The 18,582-nt window shown below is 40.1% G+C and overlaps 2 protein-coding genes across 2 annotated transcripts; one reads left to right on the plus strand and one right to left on the minus strand.

Annotated features, from left to right (window-relative positions):
• Window positions 1-677: 677 nt before the first annotated feature.
• Window positions 678-9,014, minus strand: LOC131961111 (NXPE family member 3-like). Its single transcript, XM_059326382.1, has 4 exons — window positions 8,874-9,014; window positions 7,486-7,697; window positions 4,901-4,971; window positions 678-1,216 (listed from the first exon to the last, which is right to left on the minus strand). The coding sequence occupies exons 1-4, from the start codon at window positions 9,012-9,014 to the stop codon at window positions 678-680; spliced, it is 963 nt and encodes a 320-aa protein (XP_059182365.1).
• A 1,319-nt stretch (window positions 9,015-10,333) lies between these two features.
• Window positions 10,334-17,183, plus strand: LOC131960872 (cationic amino acid transporter 3-like). The gene is made up of 9 exons (XM_059326145.1): window positions 10,334-10,554; window positions 10,647-10,762; window positions 11,376-11,598; window positions 11,693-11,832; window positions 12,594-12,696; window positions 12,819-13,048; window positions 13,182-13,348; window positions 13,966-14,074; window positions 14,161-17,183. The coding sequence occupies exons 1-9, from the start codon at window positions 10,349-10,351 to the stop codon at window positions 14,310-14,312; spliced, it is 1,446 nt and encodes a 481-aa protein (XP_059182128.1). The 5' UTR covers window positions 10,334-10,348; the 3' UTR covers window positions 14,313-17,183.
• Window positions 17,184-18,582: the final 1,399 nt, after the last annotated feature.

Genomic DNA, 18,582 nt, shown 5'->3' on the forward strand with positions numbered 1-18,582 from the left:
ATACATGTCACCATTGAAAAGTGAGGGACAACTTAAGGGCATCTGAGTGGGGCCAATTCAAAAACTATAAGAAGAAAAAAAGTCAGACCTGGAAACACAGTGAGAACGTCGCATGGTGATCAGCGCATAATCATTCACTTAGAACACGTAAATAAAACAAACCATTTATGAAGCAATGTAAAAGAAGGAAAAGGTCAATAAAAGGCAATACGATAAAAATTAGTTTTAAGAAGAGATTTAAAAGATGACACTGAGTTTGCCTGCCTGAGATCTCGAGGCAGGCAGGTAAGCAAATAAGAAAACATTTTCCATATTGCTATTAATAGCACACCTTGAACCCTGAAATAATTGGCCTTGAATTAAACATTATTGGCACCGTTGTTTTTCAATTTTTATTGAAATAGTTTGTGTTCTATGCTTTGAAAGAACAGAAACAATCATATCTCTTGAGGGAGATATTATGCAGCTGTTGAAGTAAAGGTAGATAGTATTTAAAGTCCCCTCCACTCAATGATGAATTTTCGTTACGTTGATGTTGATGGGTTTAGTACAGGTGGAGAGAGAGCCCAAACAACTCTGACATCCAGCTTTTATTCCTTCGGGGAACAAGGCCCAGGTGCTGAAATCTTTTTGTCAAACCTGAGGTTCTGTGGCAGCTTCAAGGACATACATATACCCTATTGAGGACATATGTAGGAGAAGAGAAGATCCATCATATTCTTGATAATGGGATAGTCTGGGTGGAGGTTGTGAGGAAAGTAGTGGGCCTGGACCATCTCCCAGGCATCGATCAGATGAACATTCAGTCTTTTGAACATTGCTCTGAGCACCCTATCACGCTGCAGTGTGCACCAGTCACTCTCCATATATGTCTCAAAAAGTTCTTGAGGGTTTCCCGTCCGGATGATGACTTTGGTTCCTGGGGCCCTGTCCAGCAGCCTCACCACCGCCCTGCGGATGTTCTGCAGCCGCCGGATGTAGAGCTCCATGGGAAAAGTGGTGAGGTGAGCCCAAATACAAAAAACTACGACATTGTTGGGGCCTCCGGTTATGCCATCGAGTTCATCGTGGATGTAATGAAGATCCCTGATGGGGAGTGGGCCATAGCGGATAGGAGGACCATGACAGCGAAACTTCACCAAGATGTTGTTTGAGTAGTCTAAGGCAATGAAAGGTCCAGCGAGCCAAAAAGTGTGCATATCAAACTCCTGAAGACCTGAAAGTATTACAGAGAGAACAGATGAAGCTGCAGTTGTAACAAAATCAAAGTGTTTCCAGAAACCCCTGTGGTAGATACCTGGTATTGCTCCGTTGAGGTAATTATACCATTGCCTGATAGTGGAGTCTCCATACATGTGGACCACTTTGCCTCTCAGACACTGAATGATGGCACGGCCGTTGTAGTGCCGAACTGTGGTGCCATCTAGTGCTCGCCAATCACCCTGGTAGTAATAACCAGAGGGTCCAGACGTCACAATGCTGCTCTTCACCTCTGGTTGACCTGAGAGGAAGTTAAAGGATAAGGTTCTTTGAAATAAAAAATAAAAAAACGAAAACCAAGGTCTCTCCCTAACCTGCCTAGTCTGTGGCCCTCAAATCAATATGTTACTACAAGAAGGCAATTTTGTCAAATGGCAATGTTATTGATACATTGATACTGACTCAAATGAAACATTACTCATTTATACATGACATGCTTTTATCAGATTCATACACAGTTGATGCCTTTGTGATCAGCAGGACAGTGTATGTGGAACTGTGTTGAAGTAAATTACAGAAAGGCATATCATGCATTGGCTGCAAGATTTTATTATCCATCATTTTCATTTTAGCATTTAAATTATTCATTTTTTAAAAATAATGAATACAAAGAAAAATGTTATAGGCTGACATTATGCATTTTCAAAGGCTCAGAGAGAAAAGATGAACAGAGACATCCACTGTGCGATCACTTTTTTAATGTCAAGACCACAATGCCTAAAACTAATAAACAGAAAAGAGGAGAAACAAGCTTGTCCTTCATCGTCCATTGTACCAGTCCTTCTTTTTCACCTTGTCTATGAACGCTATCACAATTACCTTTTAAAGAAACACTGCCATGACATTTTGCAATTGTATGCTAAAGGAATGCTAAATGCTAAAGGTAGTTAGCTGCCGTTTCCGTTGCGTATAACACATTCAGTGCGCTCATCGCTGCTGCTCCAGCTCCTCAGACGGAGTGCCCATAGTAACATTATGCTCAGCTGCTCCAGCAGTCTGGAGTTCTCAGTATCACAACTGTGTATTCCAACAGTGCTCCTGTATTTGGAGCAAGTATTTACAAGCACACACAACTGAAGCAAGCCAGACAACAAGGTTTTGCATGTGTGATCAAGACAGACTATACAGTAGATACAGCGCACACCACCAGCTGGACATGAGTGTGAATTACTGTAGTGATAGTGGAGCACCCCAGTTTTCGACTTTTTCAAGATGATGGATGGCATTCAGGATTTTCTTCTTCTTATTTATTTATTTTTTAGATTTTTTTTTGGGCCATTTTTGGGCTTTATTGATAGGACAGAGTGAAGGGGGAGACATGCGAGAAAAGGCTCCGAGTCGGATTCGAACCCGGGTCGCCCGCTTATGAGGACAATGCCTCTATGGTACGCGATCTACCAGGTGTGCCACCGGGAACGCCCCTTCCTAATTATTTTTTAAAAATCTGGTAATGACGGTTAAAGCAACCCCTGGTCCCAACCAATATTTTTGTTGCAAGGCTTAGTGAATTGGAAGTGCAACAAAGTAACGTTAACTGCTGCAGTAAGCCGGTTCCCTGACACCACCTGCGGCTGGGCGGCTTTCCAAAGAACGTATAGTCACAAACCGGAGCCTGTGATGGTTACCCACAAACCGCTTCATGTTTCCCCTCACTCAGTGACACACCCCCTGAGAAAGAAGAAATTAAATGTCATCATTTCAGCGCTGGCTGTCGAGGTGGTGTCCAGCAAATAACTGGGCTTCCTAGATACTTGGCAGACTTTCTGCGGGAGACCTGGTCTGATTAAGAGATGTTCATCTCACTTTGGATGGAGCCGCTCTCATATCTAGAAACCTGACCAAGTTTATTAGTGGTCTCAAAGCAGACAGGAGGCAGAGTTGCAGTCTTCTGAAAGGGCCACGGGGGCTACTGCCGGTGTGTGAGATTCTTCAGAAATTACAATTTCAATAAATTACAATTACAATAAATACTAGTAATGTTATGATACTATATGATATACAAGGATCACACCTACAACAAGCATTCCTTTTCAATTATTTATTCATACAGCAACCTATGCCTTTTCAACATCAAAATGTGTGTGTGTGTGTGTGTGTGTGTGTGTGAGTGAAACGTGTATCTGGAGGAGTGTGTGCGATTACGCGCATATATGTGTGCGTGTATCTGTAACTGTAATCACATCAAAGGATGAAAGGCTTTGGGGTCGACCAATCAGAGCAGAGCAATCAACAGAATTAAATGCCGCTGTAGAATGTTCCGACACGGTGACAGCAGCCAGAGGTGTATTTCTGGCCTCGAATAGAAAGCATTTTTGGCAAAACCATAATACCTATCATTGATCCGACTTTACTTTGAGCGTCCTGAGTTCTTCCTGAATAGCTAAATATGTTTTTTGAGAATAAAAATGAAGAAATAGCTTTGTCAGAACAATCTGAAAAACTGTTAAATATGTTTTTCTACAGAAATCTTCCTGCGTTTTTAATATGGGAGTCAATGGGGCTGTTGGTGCGTGTTGGTGGCGCATCTGTACGTCCTACGCCCAAACTATAACTCTGACAGCTTTACCAGAGGATTGTGGGTGAGAGGATATATTTTCCTACGTTTCTATGTATAAATTATTTCTGTAGAGTGGAATTTGCGGCCTGGAGCGCAGTTTCCGTCCCATTCACTTCAATGCAAAATTTTGCACCGTTTTTCACGACCTATGTCGCAAAAAGTTCGTATTCCGTAGTTAAAAGTAATAGCACACCGATCCCGATCAAACCGCACACAAAATTGTGTCCGGAAGAGGAAGAAGAAAAAATCCACAGTATAACAATAGTGCTTCGCCCCGAGCACTGGTCCCTACAGCTAGGCCAGTGCTTGGTGCGATTGTCCCGTGGCCCTAATTAAAACCTCCACTGCAGTTAAACAACAACAACATACTTAAATGTGAAGTGTTTAACTTCAGATATCTATGATCAAAAGCTTTACTAGTAAATGTGTTAATATCAGATAATAATCCTGTTGAAAACCTGGCTGCTTGATGAAGAATATGTTAGTTTTCATGAATCCACTCCCTCCAGTCATATTACTACTCCTATCCCTCGTAGCACAGGCTGAGGAGGAGTACTTGTAGCTATATATGACTCAAACGTTTTAATCACCCTAAAACCTAAATTAAAATCACTACTCGTTTGAAAGCCTTGTTCTCATTCTTTCACACCCAACCTGGAAAACGCAACAGTCAATTCTATTTGTCATAGTTTACCAGCCTTGCGGTCTGTATTTAGAATTTTATCTGAAAACACACAAACCTTTTATCAAGTTTAGTGCTTAAAATGATTGTTGGCAATTTAAATATTCATGTGGACGTTGATAATGATAGCCTTATAATAGTACTGATTCATCTCCCTATTAGATATAAACCCATAACAGTATACTCCAGTTACACAATGTCGACTTAGAAAAATGTTTGGATTTAAGTATGGTGTCACCTGACAAGTAGCTCTTTGTCACTGTCTCTGTGTCCCTCTTGCTTATCGACAGCTTTGCTCTGTTTAGGACTATCTCTCTACTAGGAAGCTTTCCATTGAAAAGTTGAGGGAAGCGTCTGTGAGCTGCACTTCAGTGGTGGCAGTTGTAAAAATCATGCTTTACCTTCATTTTTTGGCAACACAGGGACACTGGCAGGTCCTGAAGCAGGAATGTAGACTTTCATGTTGACACCACTGAGGAAAAGCAAATATAATAAACATTTCACTTACACACACTACAAAATGAACATAAAAACAAAAAAGGCCAACAATCTGAGATCACCACATGTAGTTAAAACTACAGATTCAAAGATACAAAGACTCATTTTGTGAGTTAAAGCACTAATTAACATTTTTCTATGTATAATGTGTAAAGCCTGATTTCCACCGGGCGCGTTACAGCAGCGTCACGTCAGTGTCGCGTTCGCCGTTGCAAATAGGTAACACTTTAATCAATGAGAGCATTTCCACCGGGCGCGCTGTGTAACGTTACAGCAACGTCTCAGCAGCGTCTCTACGCGAGCATTAGGTAGGACTTCTATTTCTCCGCGAGACGCTGCCAAATCGCGTAAATCTCAACAGAGCAGAACGCACCAGACAGGAAGTCCGACTCAATCAACGTAAAACACTTCCGCCCCCTTTCAAAATAAAACACAATACGCAGTTCATGCAGCCTAAAACTACTTCACATCAACATTATGTTATGACCAGGGCACCAGATCAGCAATCAATCAATCAAAGGGTCTCAGAGGATCGGCGACACGGACAACAAGAGACTGATTGTTGAAGTGGAACATCATACAATCATTTATGACATAACATATTGTTTTTATAAGGATAGATGATCAGATCAACAGATCAGAGAAGCAAAGTAAGCTGTTGGTTGTTGTTGTTGTTTACTTTATACACACAGTTTATCCATAGACTGTATAAATAGAGTTTAGAGTTTATCACGGGATCTCGCGGTCTCCCGTATGGTCAGGATTATCGCGTGATCTCGCGTGTATACAACCGGCTCGCTAAGCTGACGTGACGCTGCTGTAATGCGCCCGGTGTGAATTGACGCCGGGCAGAAGACGCAGCAAAAACGCGGTGGAGAGATGCTGCTGCTGTAATGCGCAGGGAGCAATCCCCAGTAAGGCTTGATCACAGGGCTGAACCCACAGATAGTTATCACGAAAGTTTGCAGTTTCCCTCAGCTCTATGTTGTAGCATCTTTCAGTTCCTTGTTTTGGTTTTACAGCCCACAACTTTGAGTAAGGCAATGTTCACATTTAAAAATGTACTGGTACCTGGAATTTTGCCAGCAGAATTTTTAATTAAGAATTAGGTGTTCATGTTAAGTACTTACAATTTCCCTGTCAATAAAGTAACATGCTTTAGGACATGACTGACAAGTTGCTACCACAGTTTTTTCTGATTTGGCTTTTATCTAGTGAAGGGACAACATAGCTTCGTGAAGCATTTGCTTTTTTGACGGAGCACGAGAGATGGGGCTCTTTGTTTAACAAAGAGCTGAAAACACACTCAATTACCATTGCTGAAGCCTTTTTTTAAGCCAAGGCAGCCATCTAGTGGGGTCAAAAAATGAAGTTAATGTCTTAGAACTTTGACCCTTCACACAGTCCAAAGGCCTGCGGCTTCGATTTAATTGGTGACTCTAAATTGCAATTCTCTATCAGCTGCTAAATTTCAGATACAGAATGTGTCTTTGTCTACTTTCCTCTAGTACTGGGTTAGTAAAAGTCAGAGCCATGTTGGTCGGCCTCGATTTGATTTTTTTTATTTTTTACATCACATTAGGCCAGCTGGTTTCTGGAGATTGTATCTTTTTATAAAAGAACAAAAGTTTGAAAAAAGTCAAAGTCAAACAGCTGAAAAAAACATCTGGATATGCAAATATAGGTTTTAATGTGTCTTTTAAATGGCCTTTTTAATGTAGGAATAATGCAAAAAAGAGATCATTCAGTAGCGATATGCTGAGAAGATTTCCCCATTTTTAGAAATTGGTGTAAAGTAATAACTGCAAAACAGCTGCTATAGTTTCTGCTAATAAAACAGTAGAGGGGAACAACACTGCTTTGGTTCCTTGTTTGCCCAATCACAAGAGATGTGTGTTAATTGATTGGTGTAGAAAAGACCTTAAAGTTGGGACATTTTATGTTTGTTGTGAAGGTTGTGTTAGGTTCAAGTAACTGATTGCAGCCAGGTAAACATCATTGTATTTTGGCATAACTTTAATATGTCACTTAAAAAAATTATGGCTTAGTTGTTTTAGATTCAAGCAAGTGATTGAAGGCAAACATGAATGTGTTTTGACAATTATTTACTGTTCTTAACTAGTACCGTAGATTTTAAAGTTAGAAGTGATTTGGTTAAATATTTAGACCTCTGACCTTCTGAAATCTGATGCAGATCCTTTTATTTTGAAGGCCATGCAAACAGGAAGTTGTGAGCAATACAGCAGCTTAACGGATATGCGAGCTGAGGATGTTAAAAGTTACGAGTCCTGAAAATAAATGGAGTTAAACGTCTGTTGGTGTCCTTAGTGAGAAATACACGACAGTCTATGGGATTGCCATTGAATGTATTATTTACCAGAAATCACACAAATTACAAGGCTTTTCTCTCAGCTTTCTCACCTTTGTAAAAGCATGTTCTTGGGATTTGGTTTCGCTGGCATCCTATTCTGGGCAATCCTGGCATCACAGCTTAGGTTCTTTGGCTTGTAACAGAACCAAGGTTCGCGGGTCAGTGAAGTTGCACAACGGCTGCTGTGTTGGACGTAGGCAGATGTTACAGATGGTTGTTTCAGTGAGTCTGCCTGAGCGGAAGACACCCTTGAAGAAAACCCTGTCAGGATGTTCACTGCTCAGCCTGTTCAGCACTGGGATAGCCTCACTAGCGTGAACCAGCATCACCTGATTGGGTAGAGAACCAGAGTTATTTTCACAAAAATCAGTCATATCAGTAAAGGTAAAACCACTTCAAGCTGCACACTTTGACACATTTTTGTAGACCAGACTGATCCTCTATTCACAAAACATCTGAAGGCTAAAAGATCTCAGAGTATTTCACAAAGTGTTTTAGTGGTATAACAATCTCCCAAATCTGTGAAGACTTGGAAGTAGTGAAGATGAAGATTTCAGTGTAGTCTGAAAATGATAAGGCTTCTGATATGGATACCCACTAATTGGTAATGAGCTGCCAGTCATGTACATGATGAGCCAGTGGCCTATATTGGTCTTTTTTTCATGTTAAATCAGGGACACTTTGTCTGCATTTTATTTTTAATATTTATTTGGATATGGGAACAAGCCTCCTACATAAATTACCTGAATGAGACCCAAAAACAACCAATCACAGATTCATGAAACATGAAACATGACAGTAAAATTCTGTCAGTGGCTTTGTGAACAGGTTTCAAACGCAAACTCAGCTAGGAACTTCTAGTGTTATTTAGGAGTCCTCCTAGTGCTAACATCAAGTGTTTTATTTGGCCCCTGAAGGCAATCTCTGAACAACCGTAACTATGCATGGCAGGTCGGTTAAGCTTCAAATTTCTCACAAGGAAAAGAGCAATAAATTATAAAGATAAGTAATTCTGTTTGTCTGCTTTAACAAATTATGCTTACTTTTTTGCATGAACAGCTAAACAGCTTAGTACCCACAGTACTACAACTTAGCCTTACTTCCAATGCAAAAAGTATTTTATACAGTGCGTCCGAACCTTTTCTAATGTAACAACCTTATTCCAAAATGGATTAACCTAATTTTTCTCAAAATTCTACACACAATTCCCCATAATGACATCCTAAAGTAAATTTTATATATATTTAAGAAAGGAACAAAAATATAAAATGTACGTATTCACAGCCTTTGCTCAATACTTGTTGAAGCACCTTTGGCAGCAGTTACAGACTCAAGTCTTTTTGAGTATGATGCTAAAAGCTTGGAACACCTATTTTTGGGCAGTTTCTCCCATTCTTCTTTGCAGGATCTCTCAAGCTCCATCAGGTTGGATGGGGATCATTTTCAGATCTCTCCAGAGATGTTCAATCGGGTTCAAGTCTGGGCTCTGGCTGGGTCCCTTTTACAGAGTTGTCCCATGGCCACTCCTTTGTTATCTTGGCTGTGTGCTTTGGGTGGCTGATGATGAACTTTCCCCCCAGTCTGAGATCCAGAACGCTCTGGACCAGGTTTTCATCTAGCATGTTTCTGTACATTGCTGCATTCATCTTTCGCTCTATCTTGTTTCTCTCCCAGTTACTGCCACTGAAAAACATCTTCTCCTTTTGGAAGGATCTCCTCTCACCACAGAGCAACGATGGAGCTCTGTCAGAGTGACCATCGGGTGGGAAGCGACCACCCTGATGAAGGCCCTTCTCCCCCAATCGATCAGTTTGACCAGGCGGCCAGCTCTGGGAAGAGTCCTTGTGGTTCTAAACTTCCATTTATGAATGATGGAGGCCTTCAATGCTGCAGTACTGTTTCTGTACCCTTCCACAGATCTGCGGCTCGTTACCATCCTGTCTTGGAGGTCTGCAGACAATTCCTGTCAACCTTGGGACCCTATATAGACAGGTGTGTGCCTTTCCAAATCATGTCCAATCAACTGAATCAACCTCAGATGAACTCCAATCAAGTTGTAGAAACGGGATAATAAAAAATAATAAATTGTTAGAAAAACTTTTTTCATGTTGTCATTATGGGGTATTGTGTGTTTTTCCTCATTTTGAGGAAAAAAATAATAAGGCTGTAACATAACAAAATGTGGGAAAAGTAAAGCGGTGTGAATACTTTCCGGATGCACTGTGCTACATTTAATTCTAGGGTTTCACGTTTTAGGTTGTAAAAATAAATCATGTTCATGTTTTTCAGTAAGGAAGCTGACTGTTTGCCTCAGACATGCTAGCTTAAGCCTGTCTTTTAGCCTCATATCATGTATGTAGCTATCAATTACACATTTAAAGCCCCTTTCAAGTTTCAAGATTCTTGTTTTAAAACAAGTCTGTTGTTAACAACAAAGTGTCAGCTACTTGAGTAGTAAAATTGATTTATTTTAAAGAAAGTATATCTTTCAAACCTGGTAGTGGGTTGTAGACTTTAGAGAGTAAATATAATGGAAAATAAGAAATAAAGAAATGCATTTATTATTTATACACTTTTCTGTTATCTTACTTGCAGTTTTACCTCTTAATATTTTTAACTAAACAATCTGAGGAAGTTGTATCCTTCATTTTGCGACTCAGACCAATGGTACCTGTGACAAAGGGTTGTCAAATTAACATTACTCCAAAGCTTTTTTTTAATGTGAATCTTAAAAATAATTTTAATTTTTTCAGACTTAGTTAACATGGTCATCAACATTGTATTAAAAACATTACATAATAGCCAGAACAGTTGTCACACTAACATTGCAGCGAGCGAGGGATGCCAGTAGCTGTGTTGGAGAGAAATAATTAGTGGATTGGTGTCGCTGACTGATCAGTTGAAGCACACACACATCCACCCACATAGCAGGACACTTGTTATTGTAACTGGAATATGAATTCTCTCTCCTCTTTGTTACATGATCCCTCTCCTTCTGCCCTCAGGACTTCTGGCCTTTGGTGTGAACGAGTCGGCGCTGGTGAATAAGATCTTCACAGGCATCAATCTGGTGGTTCTGGGCTTCGTTATCATCTCTGGCTTTGTTAAGGGGGACACGGCCAACTGGAACCTGAAGGAAGAAGACTACCTCATCTTCAGAAACATCTCAAACAGCAGCAGGGAGAAGTCAGTATTTGACAGCAAAGTAACTCAACAAAGTTTTGCTGTTTCACTTGCGTTTGATTGTTAAACTGTGTCTCTGTTATTCTGTCGCTCAGAATCGAGGAGGAATTTGGCGTGGGTGGTTTTGCGCCGTTCGGTCTGACTGGAGTCCTGTCTGGTGCTGCCACCTGCTTCTACGCCTTTGTGGGCTTTGACTGCATCGCTACAACAAGTGAGTGCTTTTAATATTTCCATGAGAAGTATTAGGGCTGGGCGATATGGACCAAAAGTCATATCCCCATATATTTAGGCTGAATATCGATATATGATATATATATACGATATTATATTTGCAAAGTGAGAGCAAATGTTCAGTCAAAGTCAAAACCATGTATGACATGTCACAAGTAGTTTTATTGTAACTGTTTATTTAAGTGAACATAAATACTGTATAACAGGAGTACCTTTTAAAAAAAAAAAAAAAAAAAAAAAATCAAAGCTCCATAAAGTGCACATTTAAATCTTAAATAAAAATAGCCTATGAAATTAAATAGGCCAATCTTTTTCTGAAATAAATGTATTTATATAAGAAAAGAATAACAAACATTACAAAATAACTAAATATGACAAACCCCTAGTGAGGGAAGCATTTATATATGAAGAAAGAGAAAAATGTTGAACTATATCGATGTATGCGATATGGTCTAATTCCATGTCACATTTAAGAATATATTGATATTTTTTATATCGATATATATCGCCCAAGAAATGATTATATAAACAGTAAATGGAAGTTGCATTACACACTTTGACTTGATTCACTAATCCTCTTTTTGTTTCCTCAGGCGAAGAAGCTAAGAACCCCATGCGGTCCATACCTGTTGGCATCGTCGCCTCGCTGCTCATTTGCTTTTTCGCCTACTTCGGCGTGTCGGCCGCCCTGACCCTCATGATGCCGTACTACCAGCTGAACACCCAGAGCCCTCTGCCCGAGGCCTTCAGCTACGTGGGCTGGGCTCCTGCCAGATACATCGTGGCTGTGGGCTCGCTCTGCGCTCTGTCCACCAGGTAACGAGGGGAATTATCTTTACAGTTTCCACTACACTGGAAAGTTTTTTTAAAAATATTTAAGTCTAATAATAATTATTGGTCTTCTCTCAAGTCTCCTAGGCTCTATGTTCCCCATGCCCCGTGTTATCTACGCCATGGCTGAGGACGGGCTGCTGTTCCGTATCCTGTCCAGGATCAACGCTCGCACAAAGACTCCTCTCCTGGCTACCATCGCTTCTGGCATTGTTGCAGGTACACTCATTGCAACCATTTGCATATTTGTCATGGTTTTTTTTCTTTATCCTTGCGTGTGTTTATCTTCTATTTACCTGTTTATCTTTTGTCGTCCTGTTTGTTCATTGCTTCAGGCCAGCAGGTTGTCTTTGCTGTGTCTATCCTGTGCTGTCGAGTCTGTCGAGAGCCGTTTGATTGTAGTTTGTCAGGGAGAGTTCAGACAGCTCTGTCTCCTGTTTCAGCTCTATCCAGCAGCCTGTCTGACTAGCTGTCGGTCCACGATCAATAACCGTTAGAAAAGGTCTGCAAAAACACATACTAAGAGTATTTGTCCATGTGTACATTTTGATAATAATAATAAAACCTCTATTTATCGAGCTTTTCATAAGAGATCAAGCTAAAAAAAATACACCATATAAGTACATAATTGGACAATAAAAGAGCCTAAGAATTTAAATTTAAGACCCCATAGAATAGTAAAAATTAGAGAAAGGGAAAATGCCATTAATTAAAATTAGGTTTTCAGTCTTTTAAAACATGCTCCCACAGCCCTAATCTCTGTTTAGTTTAGAGGAAAAAAAAGCGGCCTCTGTTCTTTTATGATAATTGTGCGTATTTAAAAACCTAGCAACAGAAGATCTAAGAGCTTCTGAAGGATTATAAGACGACAGTCTGACAGTCGGCAGACTCAGAAAGGAGAACAAAGAAGTGCTTTCATGCCTGAGAGATGTGTTGTGATGTAAATGTACTAAGAAATCAGTTTTTACTTCTCCTTCCAGCTCTGATGGCCTTCCTGTTCGACCTGGCAGCTCTCGTTGATCTCATGTCTATCGGAACTCTGTTGGCGTACTCTTTAGTGGCCATCTGCGTCCTCATCCTCAGGTAAACACACTCTCGAAGTCTTCTGAAATCAGAACAGTGTGGTAAATACTCCACCAGCTGCTGCGCTAATATCACTGCCAGCCAATATTTCTAACATCTCACACACTTCCCTCCCTCGACAGGTACCAGCCGGGCACCCTGAACTCATCCAGCCAGATGGAGAAGCTGGTGGAGCTGGTGGAAGGAGAGAAGGTCGCTGTAAGCGGAGGGGACAGCGGCGACGAGTACGGCATGGAGACGGAAGAGAAGCCGCTCCGTGAGGCCTTCACCTTCAAACTGCTCTTCTGCCCGAGCGGGAAGAACCCAACGAAGACCTCCGGGAACATCGTCTACGCCACCACTGCTATTATTTGTAAGTGTGTCTGGGTGGAGGCAGAAGCTGGAGCTTGTTATTGACTCCAATCTGCTGATAATTGCAGCGAATAAGACAAATGCATGAAAATCTGCATCTTCTGAGTATTTTGTCTCGCCTCGTCTCTCTGCAGCTGTTTTTATCACCGTACTGTGCATTATCCTGGCCAACTGTCTGACGGAGCTGCTGGCTGGACACGCAGCTGTCATGGTGCCCTGTGTCATCTTGTTTCTGCTGTGTGTCGTCTGTCTCATCATCATCGTCAGGCAGCCCGAGAGCAAAGAGGCTCTCACTTTCAAGGTAACAGTCAAACCCTGAGAACAGACCGATTCTGTGTTATGTCTTTGTTTTATTACACAGGGCAGGTCACTTCACTGGCTTCAATCAGCACCAGTCTCTTAAATTGCTTTTATCTCTTAGTTTAAGAAAAAAGCTAACAAGGCACTTACATTCTTAAGCATTAAAATCTGCAAAATCCATTTTAACTGTTGAATTAACAGTTATAACCCAGACAAAACATAATCTAATATAGAAATAATAATCTGTAATATCTAATCCATTTTGCCCATAAAGTTGGAATAAAATAGTTTGTGGAATTTCTTTCCATGAAATGACTGACAATGTGAGTTATTATTGACAGATAAAGTGTACATCTTCTCAAAACTTTATTAATCAATCTCTTTCAAACGTATCACAATTAAAATGAAACCACAATTAATTTCAGGATTGTGTCTGAAATCAAAATTATTCCAACTTTATGGGTGACCGTGTTTATATATTCCTTAAATTTTAAACTTACACGAGCAAAAATAGGAGGAAGTGTGTTTGTATATTCCTGTATTCTCTGCTCCACTTCAAGCAGAACCAGGTGAATTTAAAAATAGTCTTGCTGACTCTTTTATTTCACGTCCTCTCAGGTCCCTCTGCTGCCCTGGCTGCCCCTGTTCAGTGTTTTCGTCAACATCTACCTCATGATGCAGCTGGACCGGGGCACATGGTGCCGCTTCGCCGTCTGGATGCTCATCGGTACATTTACTCATCGTTTTTTGCACTTCCAGTCCTACACATTCACACGGCTGTTTTGTAACTTCCTGTTGCCTCTCCCGCTCCAGGTTTCGCCATCTACTTCTTCTACGGTATTAAGAACAGCAGCGAAGCCGCCAAGAGGTCATCCCCACGCAAATACGAGCCGGCGCTGCAGAGCAAGAGCCCGATTTACAAGGGCGCCCCTGACGACAGTGACGTGGGGGCCGGCAGCCCCTGATACACACTGACGCGGACCTGGGGAGTGTTGCCAGAGCATCTGCACTCATTTCGGCAGTCTGGTTGAACTGGCAGCCAAATGCTGCGATGTAGGCGGTTTGGAACGCAGCCCTGGGTTTAAAGGGAGGAGAGGCAAGAAAACGCCACACACACATCTTACCTCTGACTTGGAGGCTGATTAACTTGATGGCTGGACACTGTGACAGAGCCACTTTCTGGCCCATGTGTCTGCTTCAATCTGTCTGTCTGTACTTAGCCTTAGCCCTCTGAGAGATATTTACCTGCCTATAACATGCTTTCGATGGACCTGACTAACAATGAGTGCCACGGCGCTCCTTTCCGTTATCTGAAGCCGTTAACCAGAAGAATGTTAGACTCTAACCGTTTTTTCGTCTTTGCTTCCTCTCCGTTATTGGTGCGCTGTGGCTGCGTTGCGGCGCCACCGGGCCACTAGGGGTGAATATGAACTACTATGACTAAATCTTATGACTTGAGCCAGTGAAGTTACGACCGCCGAGACACTTGAATCAGTGAGCTAGACCTCAATGAGCAGAAGTTACCACAAAGGGACAGAGCCTTCAGTAGAGTTAATGTGTCTAGTTTACTCCCAGCCTGTTTGTCTGTCTGTCTGTTTGTTTGTTTGTAAACAGGGTAGCGCTGAGGCTGTGTGGTTTACAGTGTCAGTCAGGGCCTCAGTGCAGTTAGGTCAGTAGCACATAGACAACGCTGATGTCGTCTGCACTGTACAGTTCAGTGTCTGAGGCTGAAGTACATACTTTATGGATAAACCCCCCCAGAGAACAGCCATACAGTACATGTACACAGCTTTCTTTATAAAAATGGTATGAAACTAGTTGCTTATCATAATTATCCTTATTATATTCCATAGCTGAAATGGTATTTTCAGGCATTTTGTGGCCTTTGTTACAACCTAAACCAGATAACTTAATTGCAAACTACTTTTTGACCCTGTAAAAGGGCCTGAAATGCAGCAATACAAGGATAAAATGCAAAGCAGCAGTTGTAAGGGAAGACACCACAGGCTAAAAATGTTTAATAGATATCACAATTGATTACTTGAATCAAGACAATTGTTTTTCTAATTACGAGTTTTCAGTAATGTCATGTTTGAATATGCAAATGAGGCAGTATCGTGTGAAAATTTGGTGACTTTAAACACACAAATAGTGTATTTTGGATGTTTTCTTTACACTGGTCTGAAAGAAAACATGTCATGAGACCAAATAGCCCAAAGTCTAACAGTTGTCTGTAGTGTCTCACCTCAATCTGTTTTTCATTGCATTTACTGAAAACGCAATCCAAAACACACATTTTAATCCACTTATTTGTTTGGATGTCAGAGCATGTAAAGATCTTCATGAATTTTAAATAATCAATCTATTTAATTGAACCTGTCAGTTTCATATTCGTTGCTAAGCTGTACCTGGATTTATCCGCAGATGTGAGGAGGTTGATAAGATTTTGCACTTAACAAGCTCATTAATCGCATTAAGTTCAAATAGAAGCCGTCACCTGTGACTGATCCGGGATCTGTTTCTGAACAAGGGGGTCCGTCTTTCACCACCACTAAAATCTCTTCTCCACCTTCTTGTTTTTACTTCCTTGTGAAAAGAATCACAAAGTTTGTTTAGTTTCAATTGAAACTCGTTCTCGGCAGCTCTATCTGTTGAGTTCCCATCACATCATATTCAACTGTATTTTATTTGTACTACTTTATTTACTTCTACTGATAGAACTGTTAATATTCTAAATGTTTATAGTCTTGTTCGGGGTAGCTTTCTGTTTTTTCGTTATTGCTTTTTTTTTTTTCCTATCACACCCAATCAGTTTTAATATGCTTTTTAGATGTTAATGTATTTTAATTGTTACATGTACAGTTTTTAGTGTGCTGATCTTTTTTGTCTCCCTTTTTACTTGTTTTTTGCTTTTGCTGCAAAATGTCTTGTCGCCCAAATGATTTTAATTGCGATCCTTTCTGACCAAATGAACGTGTTTTTGGAAACAAAGCTTTCCAAAACAAGAATGACCACTAAAAGTTGGTCTCTAAATTGTGTAATATATATATATATATATTAAAAAAGAAGAGTTACCAAGTACCCCAACCCTCTGGAGTCAACATAACTTATTGTTTATAGTATTTTTTTTGTTGTTCTAGTAAAGTGCTTTACTGTAGAATGTACAGTATTTGTTAAACAATCTTTATTTGTATAATGCTGTAATTAGACAAAATACTTTCTTTAACATATGACCTTCAGTATAATTTGGTGGGAGATGTTTTTTTGTAAATTACCCTTGAAGGCATTTCATTTGACACTTAATAAGTCCAAATGATAAAAATCCTTCCTTTCAGATCAAATGTTCCTGGTAGATGCATTTCTGTAGATGCTTAAAAGATGTCCCTTAACTTTATCACTGTTTAGAAAACGCTCCCTCCCTTTCAGACACGTCACAACTCGACATATTGTCCATGAAGGGAGGTCGAGTGAAGGTAGATTTGGATTCAGCCAGTGTTTCTAGATGATGTGAATCAATAACCTGGTGCCTAAAGAACCATCGTTCTGCCTGAGAAAGACACCGGGGCTGGTGAAACAAAGGGTCCAGCTGGATCTCGGACAATTCGAATCCTTCGTGAGTCGTGTGACAGCGATATCATTAAAGTTCTGTCACCCAGAGCTCTTCATGCTCAGCCCTTGTGCCTTTCAAAGATCAATACTATCATCTCCTCCTCAATGCTATCTCATTCACAGCAATGATCTATTTTTGTCTTTGTTTTATATCCTGTACATATGGCTGTCATGTATAAAACAAGCTGTATTTTCAGTGTTTTTTTAAAATAAAACAATTACTCATGCTTATGGCAGAGCCTGTATTTTATCCACCTTTGTTGTTTTGTTTTAAAGCAGCTGGAAACTTTTCCTCAGAATGAGCTGCAGGCCAGACGCTTTGAAACCAGCTTTTACCAGTTTCTTTTGTTTGTTTGTTTACATGAGTCACAGTTAACTCCCTTTAAATATGTTTAATTGTGTACTCTGTTCCCTAATGATACCCCTGGCTGTTTGTCTAACTTCTACATACATCCTGCAGCAGCATTTGACATTTACCTCGACACAGTTTTCATCTACCGGTAGATCCCATCTCTATCTGTTTATTCAGCCATTATTCGTGGGTTTTGGAATAGTTTTAACTACTTTTTCCCCCCTCAATTCTCAAGCCCACAAGAACACTCAGTTCTACACGTGTGAGCAGTAATCCTATTTTTTCTTTTTAATACTGAACAAACATTTGTGCAATGAAAGGCCTTCGATCAAATAAAACTTTGAACTAGTTATAAGTAAGTAACTTTATCAATGAGCGCACCTTTGCCTCTGAATTGACACAGAACAAAGAGCTAACAGAACAACAGCCAAGCGCCATGGGGAAGAAGACACTCAATAACACAATTGCTTAAAAAAAGGGAAATGCATTTAAAGTTGTGTTCCTCAAGTATTCCCTACAGCCAACATAATAAACTTTACATATTTCCCACTATCAATGTTCCAGTTTTCTCACGGTAACAAAGTCATGTAAAAGAGGATCCATTTAGAGATGAAAATCGAAACACTCTTGGTCATACACACACGCAAACACACACACGCTTTTTCCCGTAGGGCTGGACTATCGTACATCTATTTTCTATTATTTATATTACTATTATATCATTTTACGATATGTTTCTATTGTAACATGAAAAATCCAGCTGCCGAACTTCATTACAGCAACATGATGTAATTTAGAAGATTATCTAAGTTGTGATTGTTGCACACAGGAGCAAAGCTGGAGCGAACCATAGAGGCTCTGTTCTTATAACGTGGAGTATACAAACAGGCTTCACCATGTGGTTATTTCATTTAGACTATTGATTTATTGAATTACCAGGAAAAAATACTATAAGTTGATATAAATGTATAGACGCCTAACATTTGTGTTAAAATATCCTTTTTTTTAAATTGATCTTATGTAATATTCTAATTTTCTGAGACTCTGAATGACAGGTTTTCATTATCTGTAAGCCATTTCACTCTATGTGTAATGACTGTAATATACGAGTTTCACTTTCTGAAATAATTGACAAAAAATATTGAACTTTTTCACGATATTCTAATTGTTCGAGATGTACCTGTAGACTATTGATTTATTGAATTGCCAGGGGAAAATAGAATAAGGTGATATAAATGTTATTTAGATTATTTAGATTCATGTTATTGAGATAT

This window comes from Centropristis striata, chromosome 22 (assembly GCF_030273125.1).
Source record: "Centropristis striata isolate RG_2023a ecotype Rhode Island chromosome 22, C.striata_1.0, whole genome shotgun sequence".
NCBI classification, from domain to species: domain Eukaryota; kingdom Metazoa; phylum Chordata; class Actinopteri; order Perciformes; family Serranidae; genus Centropristis; species Centropristis striata.

Excerpts from the sequence above, each read along its gene's own strand:
- LOC131960872 (XM_059326145.1), top strand. The coding sequence starts at position 10,349 with ATGATCCCTCTCCTTCTGCCCTCAGGACTTCTGGCCTTTGGTGTGAAC. Across the intron at positions 10,763-11,375 it reads TGACTGCATCGCTACAACAA|GCGAAGAAGCTAAGAACCCC; the intron begins GTGAGTGCTTTT and ends TTGTTTCCTCAG. Across the intron at positions 11,833-12,593 it reads CGCTTCTGGCATTGTTGCAG|CTCTGATGGCCTTCCTGTTC; the intron begins GTACACTCATTG and ends TTCTCCTTCCAG.
- LOC131961111 (XM_059326382.1), bottom strand. The coding sequence starts at position 9,014 with ATGAATGCAGCAATGTACAGAAACATGCTAGATGAAAACCTGGTCCAG. Across the intron at positions 4,972-7,485 it reads CAAGCCAAAGAACCTAAGCT|TGGTGTCAACATGAAAGTCT; the intron begins GTGATGCCAGGA and ends GCTTTTCCTCAG. Across the intron at positions 1,217-4,900 it reads TGTGTTGCCAAAAAATGAAG|GTCTTCAGGAGTTTGATATG; the intron begins GTAAAGCATGAT and ends TAATACTTTCAG.